Source organism: Belonocnema kinseyi, chromosome 5 (assembly GCF_010883055.1).
Source record: "Belonocnema kinseyi isolate 2016_QV_RU_SX_M_011 chromosome 5, B_treatae_v1, whole genome shotgun sequence".
Taxonomy (NCBI): Eukaryota; Metazoa; Arthropoda; class Insecta; order Hymenoptera; family Cynipidae; genus Belonocnema; species Belonocnema kinseyi.
The window spans coordinates 98167585-98178026 of NC_046661.1; the positions used below are offsets into that span (position 1 = coordinate 98167585).

At 28.6% G+C, this 10442-nt stretch overlaps 1 protein-coding gene across 2 annotated transcripts in view; it reads left to right on the forward strand.

Annotated features, from left to right (window-relative positions):
• Positions 1 to 10442, forward strand: part of LOC117172326 (uncharacterized aarF domain-containing protein kinase 2-like) — a 76071-nt gene that overhangs the window by 17320 nt on the left and 48309 nt on the right. Inside the window, exon 10 of one of the 2 annotated variants that reach the window (XM_033360112.1) lies at positions 894 to 1117. In XM_033360112.1, the coding sequence (XP_033216003.1) occupies positions 894 to 1088 (195 nt within the window). In that variant the 3' untranslated portion in view covers positions 1089 to 1117. Of the gene's footprint in view, positions 1 to 893; positions 1118 to 10442 lie in introns of those variants that run through there. The other variant, XM_033360113.1, reaches the window with a different exon arrangement.

The window sequence follows — 10442 nt, forward strand, 5'->3', positions numbered from 1 at the left end:
TCCAAGGAGATTATGTTGAAAAATAAAAAAAAATTTACCCAAAAAAAATTGTTTTTATACTTCATTCTAAGGACTTATTGAACTACCCTCGTATCAACAAATCCATAAACCCCAACCAACAAGCTCTAAACCCACAAAACCCACAAGCTCCATATCCACAAACTTACAAAACCCAAATCCTCAAACCCACAAGCTTCATATAAACAAACCCACGAACCCCAACCAACAAGCTAAAAAATCACGAGCTCCATATCCACAAACCTACAAACCCCAAAGCTATAAGCTCCAAACCCACAAACCCTAAACTAACAAACCCCAAACCCACAAGCTCTATATCCACAAACGTACAATCCCACAAATCCCAAACCCACAGGCTACATATGCACAAACCTACAAACCCCAAACCCACAAGCTTCAAATCCACAAACTCCAAACTAACAAGCCGTACGTTTTTGGATATGTAGTTTGTGGGTTTGGCGTTTGTAAGTTTGTAGATATGGAGCTTGTGTATTTTTAGTTTGTTGGTTCGAAGCTTGTTGATTTGGAGTTTGTGAGTTTGAAGCTTTTTGGTATGTATATATATATATATAATTTGAACCATAGTTAAGACACTATACGAGTTCATAAATTAAAATTAATTTTTTTCTTGTATGTTTGCTCCTAATTAATTCTTATCCACTCTAGATTTCAGTACGCATTTTAGAGGGTTCCCCCTACCATTCTGTCATATTTCTCGAAGAGATTTCGTCACACACTTACAATTGTAATGATGTTGTAGAACTCTCCTAGTTTCTTGTGGAGAGTTTTTTTTAACAGGAAACTTGATTTCTTCGGCTCAAGTTTCGATACACTTTTAAATTTGATGAACCGAATCAAAGTGCATTTTTGCTCAGGTGAACGTGAGTACCGTTGTGGCAGAATTGTTCTCGGCGATGGTGAGTTACCAGGTGAAGCAGGACGGATCATTCAGTAGTGTAATCCTCAGTATTGCAGTGATCGAAGGACTTGGTCGCAGTTTAGATCCTAGTATCGATATGATCCAGGAAATTCTCCCCTTTGTTCTCGGAAATAATCTGATAAAGGATTGATAACTGATCAGAGGATCGCCAAAAAATCGGTAAGTCCTAGCTCTTCTTCTTCTTCTTCGTTTTCTTTTCCTCTTCTTGCATTCTTTTCTTTTTCTCCAACTTCCTTCCGCTTTCGAGCTAATCCAAGAACTCATTGAAAAATGAAAAACGCAACCACGATAAATTGTCATGCCAAGTCAGCATGTTTACTTTGACTGTTTTCAAAGCATTGTTTTCTGTTTTGAATCACTGACAAACAAGAAATTTTACCTAACTAGTGTAGCGGAAGTGATGTTGCAAACTTTCACTTTTATGAATATTTCTTGTGGGCTCGGAAAAAATGATTGGTGAATTAGTCGATTTTCGAATTGGAATTATTGGGAATCTGTGAAAATTAAATATAATTAAATATTGAAAATTACACAGTGGAGTTAGAAAGCGTTCTTTTTTCATCGACAATTTTATTTAGTGTATTATTTTTAAATAATTGTTCTGAAATTAGTTTTCGAATTTTTAGTAGGAAATAGTAAATTATGGAAGTCTAGTATCTTTTATTTAATTTTGGAAAATTTGATTTCACTGTAAATTTGTGGTTTCAATGGCAGACTTTTAAATTTGTTAATTGCCCACATAATACTCTCGAAGATATTTAAAGTTCAAGAGTTTCCTGTTTTTAAGTTATAAATAATAAGTTTTGAAGTATTCATACTCTTTACCTTTTCTTTAGAAAAAGAACTCGGTTTATTTTCCGACATTTTTTTATGGATTTTACCGAAAATCTTACATGATTTGAGAAGGTTGAATATGATTTACAGAAGCTTCCTTATTAAAGCGAAAAAATTCCATTAAATAAAATATGAATGACATGATTTTTTCCACTTAAAATTCTTTAAAATTGGCAGATTATTACTTTTTAATAAAAAAAATATAACTCTCCGCGTTTGTATTAATTTAACACCGTACTATTAATATTTTCATTCGAATTAAAAAAAAAATCATTTTCAAGGTATTTGCGGATGAATTATTCATCGAGGTAGAATTAAATTCGACTATTTGAATTTGATTCCAATTTTTATAGGACTCCATTTACCGAGTTTTCTGGACATATTTGCCACATGAATGTATTAAATTATTTTGTTTTTATATAAAATTTTATTTTTAGAGTTCAAATGTAAGAAAATTGGGAAATTGATGTTTATGATTAAATTTTGCACAAACGGTTAATTCATTTTCTTTTGTTTGCTGATTCATCATTAATTCTATGTTTTTAATGGAAAATGTAATTATTTTGTTGAAACTTTGTCTTTTGTGGTAAAAAATTCATATTTTCGCCGACTAATTTACCTTTTTCGTTAAAAATTTAACTATCAGATTGAAAATTCCGTAAAAAATTAAAATATTTTGGTTGAAAATTCATGTATTGATAAAAATTTTTCTTTTTTGGTATAAAATTATTCCTTTTGGGTAAAAATTCATTTCTTCAGTTAAAATCTAATTTTTAATTGGAAATGAAATTTTGTAATAAAATATTTAACTAAATTTTTTGCCCAAAAATTTTTCTAGATGTTTAATCTTTTTGGTAGAAAATTCATTTTTTCGTTGAAAATTTAAATATCTCGTTTAAAAGTTTATTTCAGTTCCTTAAAAACTGATTTCTCTAAATAAAAATAAAACTTCTATTTCTCGTTGAAACTTTATGTTTTTCAGTTTAAAATTAATCTAATCTATTAAAAATTTGTCTCTTTGATAGAAAATTAACTTTTTTGTTTGAAAATTGATGAAAGTTGTTAAAAATTATTCTTTTTCGCTTGAAAATTAATCTTTTTGGATTAAATTTAATTTCTTGGTTTGGATTTTTTTAGTAAAAAATTCATTTTTTTGATCTAAAGATATAACTATTACGCTTTTTGTCTAAGATTTTTTTTTATAGATATTTAATCTTTTTAGTAGAGAATTCGTCTGTTTGATTGAAAATCATCCTATTTTGTTGAAAATTTATTTTATTCAGTTAAAAACTTATTTCTCTATTTAAAAATGAAACTATATTAATTTATGTTGAGAAATTTTTTTATTTCAAAATTTATCTATTTTATTGAAAGTTTGTCTTTTTTTGTATAAAATTAACATTTTTTGTTAAAAATTCAACTATTAGGTTTAATATTCCATTATCAATTAAAATGCTTGGTTGTAAAGTGATTTATTTTGTTGAAAATTATTATATGCTGGTAAAAAAATGAATCTTTTTGGTTTAAAATTAATTTCATTATTTGAAAATTAGTTTTTTTAATTAATTTTTTTGTAACTAAAAAAATAATTAAATTTTTGCCAAAAAAATTGGTTTTATAGACATTTAACCTTTTTGATTCGAAATTCATTTGTTTTGGTGAAAAATGTAACTATTTCGTTGAAAATTTTATTTATTTGGCTAGAAACTGTTTTCTCTAACTGAAAATTAATCTATATTATTTTTTCTTGAAAATAAATATTTTTTATGTGAAAATTCATCTATTTTATTGAAAATTAGTGTTTTTTAAAATAAAAACTTAACATTTTTCGTTCATAATTTCACTGTTAGGTTGAAAATTCCATTAAAAATTAAAATATTTGGTTGAAAATGCATGCAGTTTGTTAAAAATTATTCTTTTTTGATAGAAAATTAATCTTTTTGTCTGAAATTTTATTTTTTCGACTGAATGTTTTTTATTAAAAACTCATTTTTAATAATAATTTAATGATTCCTGTTTTTATAGGAATTTTTGTTTGTTAGACATTTAATCTTTTTGGTTCAAAATTCGTCTATATTTTATTATAACTTATTTCATCCGGTTAAAATTTTTTTTTTCTTTATTCATTGAAAAATCTTTCAGAGTTGAAAATTTGTATTTTTTGTCTAAATTAAAATTTTTTTATCGACAAACAAAGTATTTTCTTGGTGAAAATATTAACTATTACACATTTTGTTAAAAAATAATTTTTTTATTGGTTCGAATGCATAAAAAACTGAATGCATTAAAAAAAATTATATTTAAAGATTCAGCATGCTTCATGAAGTTTAACTCGTATTTTCCATAAAAAAGAGGCTTTTGTGAATTCTATTCGCAATCGTCAATGTTAGATTAATTGAATTTAAACTCAACTTTTCTCTTCACAATTTGCTATGAAATAAAAATGAGTCATTACTTTAAATACAAATTGTTTCTAGTACATAAAATACTACTTTCAACTGATAATAAGACGTTTATATCAACTTTTTAAATATTTTATTATTGTTTTTAACCATTTTCACTTAGATTAAAAGTTTGAAAGTCGCGGGGTTTTCCGCATTTCTCAACTTATATTGAACAGAAAAATTTTTTTTTTACTTTTTACACTTTTTTCAACTTTTTGTTCACTTTTCACTTATTCAGGTTATAATTAATTAATAATTAATGTAAGTTAAGAAACATAATTATTTAAACAATTGCTTATTGTTTTTAATCATATTTTCTTAGTGTGATGCTATAGAATTTCACTTTTTTCTAAAATCTTCGGTTTTGTTTTGACTTTTTAGTTGTGAGGAAATAATAGATGAAAACCAACAAAAATCTTTTTTTTACACTATTGTATTTTTGTATGTGAATTATTTTTACTCTCTTGCAAGTGATTTAAAAAGAAAAATTAAAACAAAAAGGCTATATTACTGTAGAGATCATCATCAAATCACAAATTATAAAATAATTAGGAGTACAAGGACAATCATCGATGATAATATACATATATCGACATTAAAATGGTTTGAATCAAATAATTAATTGATTATATCGTCTCACGGGACAAGATAGACTTACTGCAGACAGGAAATTGCTTTCAGTACTCTGTTAGCACTCGTAGTAAATATTGTTTCTGACTTTTGTCTCTGGTAAGAGGGAATTGAAAGACAGATGTCAATTTTACAAATATCTTTTTCATTTCAGAAACTTATGTGCAAAAAACAAGAGATTGTTTTTAAAAATTATTCTCTTTAATATTTATTTATTATTTATTCATAATTAGAAAGCCAAATACAAGGTTAACATTTCAGAAAAACCCGCAACTTTCTAACAATTATCTAAGAGAAGATAGTAATAAGCAACAGTAATTTGTTTAAACAATATTGTTGCTTAACTTGCATTAATTATTGCCTCGCTAATTGAAAAGTGGATAAAAAGTTAAAAATGTCAGAAAATGCCACAACTATCTAGAATTAATACAGAAGATAGTTATAAACAATGATAATTTAATGAATATTTTTATAATCATATAATAAATAATAAATATAATTTTTGGACCAACCTAACCTACATTATACATGATTTAACCGACCGGTAAACCAATTTTAAGATAAGTCTGTTTTTGATAGAATTCTATATGGATTCATCAGAAAAACATTTTTTTTTATAAATTACTTGGATATAATTATTCCTCAATTTATCAGGAATTTGAGACTTGTTAATTATTGTTCTAGTTTTACAACTTTTTCTGGAGAAAAATTGATTTTTGAGTAAGTATACACACCTACAGCCTACAATAATCAGCCAACTGGTACACAAATTTTAAGATAAGTCAGTTAAATAGAACTCTTCATCAATTTATCAGGGATTTTAGATTCATTGAATATTTTTTGAGTTTTAGAACTTTTTATGATGAAAAATCAATTTTTTAGTAATAAGACACACCTACAGCCCACAATAATCAGCTAATTAGTACAAAAAAGTTGAGATAAGTCAGTTGGATGTATTTCTGAATCAATTTATCAGGAGTTCTAGATTCGTTGATTATTTTTCAAGTTTTAGTACTTTCATTAAAGAAAAATCGATTTTAAGTAATTAAACACACAGCCTACTCCAATCAGTGAAGTGATATATACATTTTAAGTCAAGTCAGTTTATTTATTATTATTATTATTATTAATATTAATCACTAATGAGCCAACCGTTATACAAATATCAAGACAAGTCATTTGGACAAATTCTTTATAACTTAATCAGGAATTTCAGATTCGTTGATTATTTTGAAAATTTTAGAACTTTTAACGAGAACAAATCGATTTTTGAAATATTAGATGCACTTCAGCATAGAATAAACATCCAATTTTACAAAAAGTTTGAAAATAAGTCAACTGGATAGAACTCTACATCAGTTTATCAGGAATTTCAGATTTGTTGAGTATTTTTCGAGTTTTATAACTTTTATGAAAAAAATTGCATTTGGAGTAATTAGGCACACCTACAGCCTACACTAATCAGTGAAGTGGTACACAAATTTTAAAATAATTTAGATGAAATTCCTAATCTGTTCAACTGTAATTTTAAATTCTTTGATTATTTGTCGAGTATTAGAACTTTTTATGAAGAAAAATCGATTTTTGTGTAATTGGATACACCTGCAGCCCATACTAATCAGCCAACTGGAACAAAAATTTTTAAATAAGTCAGTTGGATATAACTCTTCATCAATTTATCAGGGGTTTTAGATTTGTTGAGTATTTTTTTAATTTTAGAACTTTTTATGAAGAAAAATCAATTTTTTAGTAATAAGACACACCTAAACCCACAATAATCATCTAATTAGTAAACAAATGTTGATATAAGTTAGTTGAATGGAATTCTGAATCAGTTTATCAGGAATTTTAGATTCGTTGATAATTTTTCGAGTTTTAGTAATTTCATTCAAGAAAAATCGATTTTAAGTAATTGAATACACCTACAGCCTACTAGAATCAGTGAAGTGATACACAAATTTTAAGTCAAGTCTGTTGGATGGAGTTCTTTATAATATAATCAGGAATTTAAGATTTATTGTGTATTTTTCAAGTTTTAGAACTTTTAACGAAGAAAAATCGATTTTTGCAATATTAGATGCACCTATAGCCTAGACTAAACAGCCAACTTGTACGAAAAGTTTTGAGAAAAGACAGCTGGAGAGAACTCTTCGTCAGTTTGTCAGGAATTTCAGATTCGTTAAGTATTTTTCGAGTTTTATAACTTTTTAGGAAGAAAAATTAATTTTTTAGTAATAAGACACAACTACAGCCATACTAAGCAGCCAACTAGTATACAAATTTTAAGAGAATTCATTTGGATGGAATTCTTTATAAGTTGATCAGGAATTTTAGATTCGTTCAGTATTTGAGTCATAGACATTTTATGAAGAAAAATCGATTTTAAGTAATTAGACACGACTACAGCCTACACTAATCAGTTAAGTAGTACCAAAATTTAATATAAGTCAGTTTGATGGAATTCCAAATGTGTTTAAAAGGAATTTCAAATTCTTCAATTATTTTTCGAGTTTTAGAACTTTTTCTGAAGAAAAATAAATTTTTGTGTCATCAGACACACCTACAGCCCACACTAATCAGCCAAATGGTATTTTTCGAGTTTTAGTACTTTTTATCGGGAAAAAATCGGTTTCTGACGAATTAGACACGCCTACAGCCCACATTAATCAGCGAACTTGTATATGAATATCAAGATGAATTATTTGGAGGGAATTCTTTATAAGTTAATCAGGAATTTGTGATTCGTTGATTATTTTTCGAATTTTAGTACTTTTGTTTTGAAGAAAAATTGACTTTGACTAATTAGACACACCTTAAGCATAAGCTATGTAAACCTTAGAACCAAGTCATCAAATCATAATGTCTCCTATTTCTTAATTAAGGGTGCTCATTTAGGGCTAATTTAATGCCCCATTGCCGAATTTTCGGCTCTTCATTTTTTTTAAATATGTATGGTTCTGCCAGCTTTACTTCAAGCCAGCAGCACCACTCAAGGAATCGGTCAAAAATGATTATATCAAATTGCCCTTTTTACAGGAATTTCCGGCTCATTTCCGGCTCGCAATATCCCTTTAAACCACTGTCCTACCTTCAAAATTAAAAAAGGGTCGCGAACGGCAAAGGGCCAAAAATTTAATATTCGATTTTTTTCCTAACATTAATAAGGGCCTATTTAGGGCTCACTTTTTATCCAACTATGGAATTTACTTTTTAGCCCTTTGTATAAAATATGCCACAGTGCTCCCAGCTTTACTTCAAACTAACAGCACCATTAGAGGAATCGGTCAAAAAATAGTTATATCAAATTCCACTTTTCACAGGAATTTCCGGCTCAAAATATCCCTTCGAACCACTGCCCTACTTTCAAAATTAAAAAAGGGCCACGAAGGGCAAAGGAACAAAATACACATTTTTTAATTCTCTTCTTTGAATTAATAAGAGACTATTTAGGGCTCACAAACTATCCAACTATAGATTTTACTACTTAGCCCTTTTTATAAAATATTCCAGAGTGCTTCCAGCTTTTCTTCAAACCAGCAGTACCATTAGAGGAATCGGTCAAAAATTGATTATATCGAATTTCACTCTTCACAGGAATTTACGGCTTATTTCAGACTCGAGATATCGCTTCGAACCATTGCCCTACCTTTAAAATTAAAAAAGGGCTACGAAGAACAAAGGGACATAATATAAATTTTTTATTTCTCTTAGAATTAATAAGGGACTATTTAGGGCTCACTTTCTATCCAACTATGGATTTTACTACTTAGCCTTTTTTATAAAATATTCCACAGTGCTCTCAGTTTTCCTTCAAACCAGCAGCACCATTCGAGGAATCGATCAAAAAATGATTATATGATTATATATTATTTCACTATACTTTTACATCTTCAGATAGTCATATTTCTTTCTTATTATTTATACAGTACATTCCTTTGATGAAAATTCTAACAATAATAATCTATTTTATTTATTTCTTATTAGTTACGAGGTGCTTCATACTTATTCTAATTTTGAACTTTTCGAACCCAATTTTAGATTCTTGTAATCGTGAAAATCCATAGGATCGAAGGCTCATTTAGGACTTTAGGACTATCATAATCAAAATTAACAAAAAAAAAATTTGTTCAAACAAACCTTCTAAAAATGAAATAATTTTAGGATCATTTAAGGCTCCTGCAATATTGTCAGCCGGAAGTTCTTTCCCCTTGCATAAATTAGGGCTCATTATGGACTTATTTGAGTCTGTGGTCCCAAATTTAAGAATCTATTATTATTATTATTATTATTATTATTATTCTAAACAATGGAGACATAATTTGGGACGACGGGCAAAAATTAGTCCAGAATGAGCCCTAAATTATTCCAGGGTAAACAATGGATTTAATTGTTTCCTTCAAGTATTTTTGCAACGTTTAAATGCCACAATACCATATATAAGAAAAAAGGGCAATGGAAAAATCTGACTGTTTCCATTCAAGATTATGTTAAAAGCTCTAAATGAGCCTCGAATTATTATAGGGAAATACATTTTTTAAATACTATAAATTATTAAAAAAGTCAAATTTATTTTTGATTTTGACTTTTGAAGGACAAATATTTAGCTAAAAGATGTGTGCGATCAATGAAAAGAGCGGGAAAGCCCCTGATGAAATTGTAAAAAAAATTATTTTATTGATATTAACAGAGGTATAAATCAGCGGTGGTTTGATGGGAGCTCTCGAGCCGGAAATGAGCTGCAAATTCCTGTGAAAAGTGGAATTCGATATAATCATTTTTTGACCGATTCGTCAAATGATGCTGCTGGTTTAAAGAAACGCTGGGAGCACTGTGGAATATTTTATAAAAAGGGCTAAGTAGTAAAATCCATAGTTGGATAGAAAGTGAGCCCTAAATAGTCCCTCATTAATGCAAGGAAGAGGATTCAAAAATGTATATTTTGTTTCTTTGCCCTTCGTGGCTCTTTTTTAATTTTGAAAGTAGGGCAGTGGTTCGAAGGGATATTTTGAGCCGGAAATAAGCCGGAAATTCCTGTGAAAAGTGAAATTCGATATAATTATTTTTTGACCGATTCCTCTAATGGTGCTGCCAGTTTGAAGTAAAACTGGGAGCACTGTGGCATATTTGATAAAAAGGGTTAATAGTTAAATAGAAAGTGAGCCCTAAATAGTCCCTTATTAATTCTGGAAAGAGAATAAAAAAATGTATACTGTATACCTTTGCCCTTCGTAGCCCTTTTTTTTAATTTAAAGGTAAGGCAGTGTTTTGAAGGGATATCTCGAGCCGGAAATGAGCCGAAAATTCCTGTAAAAAGGGCAATTTGATATAATCATTTTTGACCGATTCCTTGAGTGGTGCTGCTGGCTTGAAGTAAAGCTGGCAGAACCATGCATATTTTTAAAAAAATAAAGAGCCGAAAATTCGGCAATGGGGCATCAAATTAGCCCTAAATGAGCCCTTAATTATGAAATAGGAGATATTACGAGGGTAGTTCAATAAGTCCTTAGAATGACCAACAGATGGCGCGCGAATCGCTCCAAATCATCTGTTTTCAGTCAGCACCACTCCCGACTAGA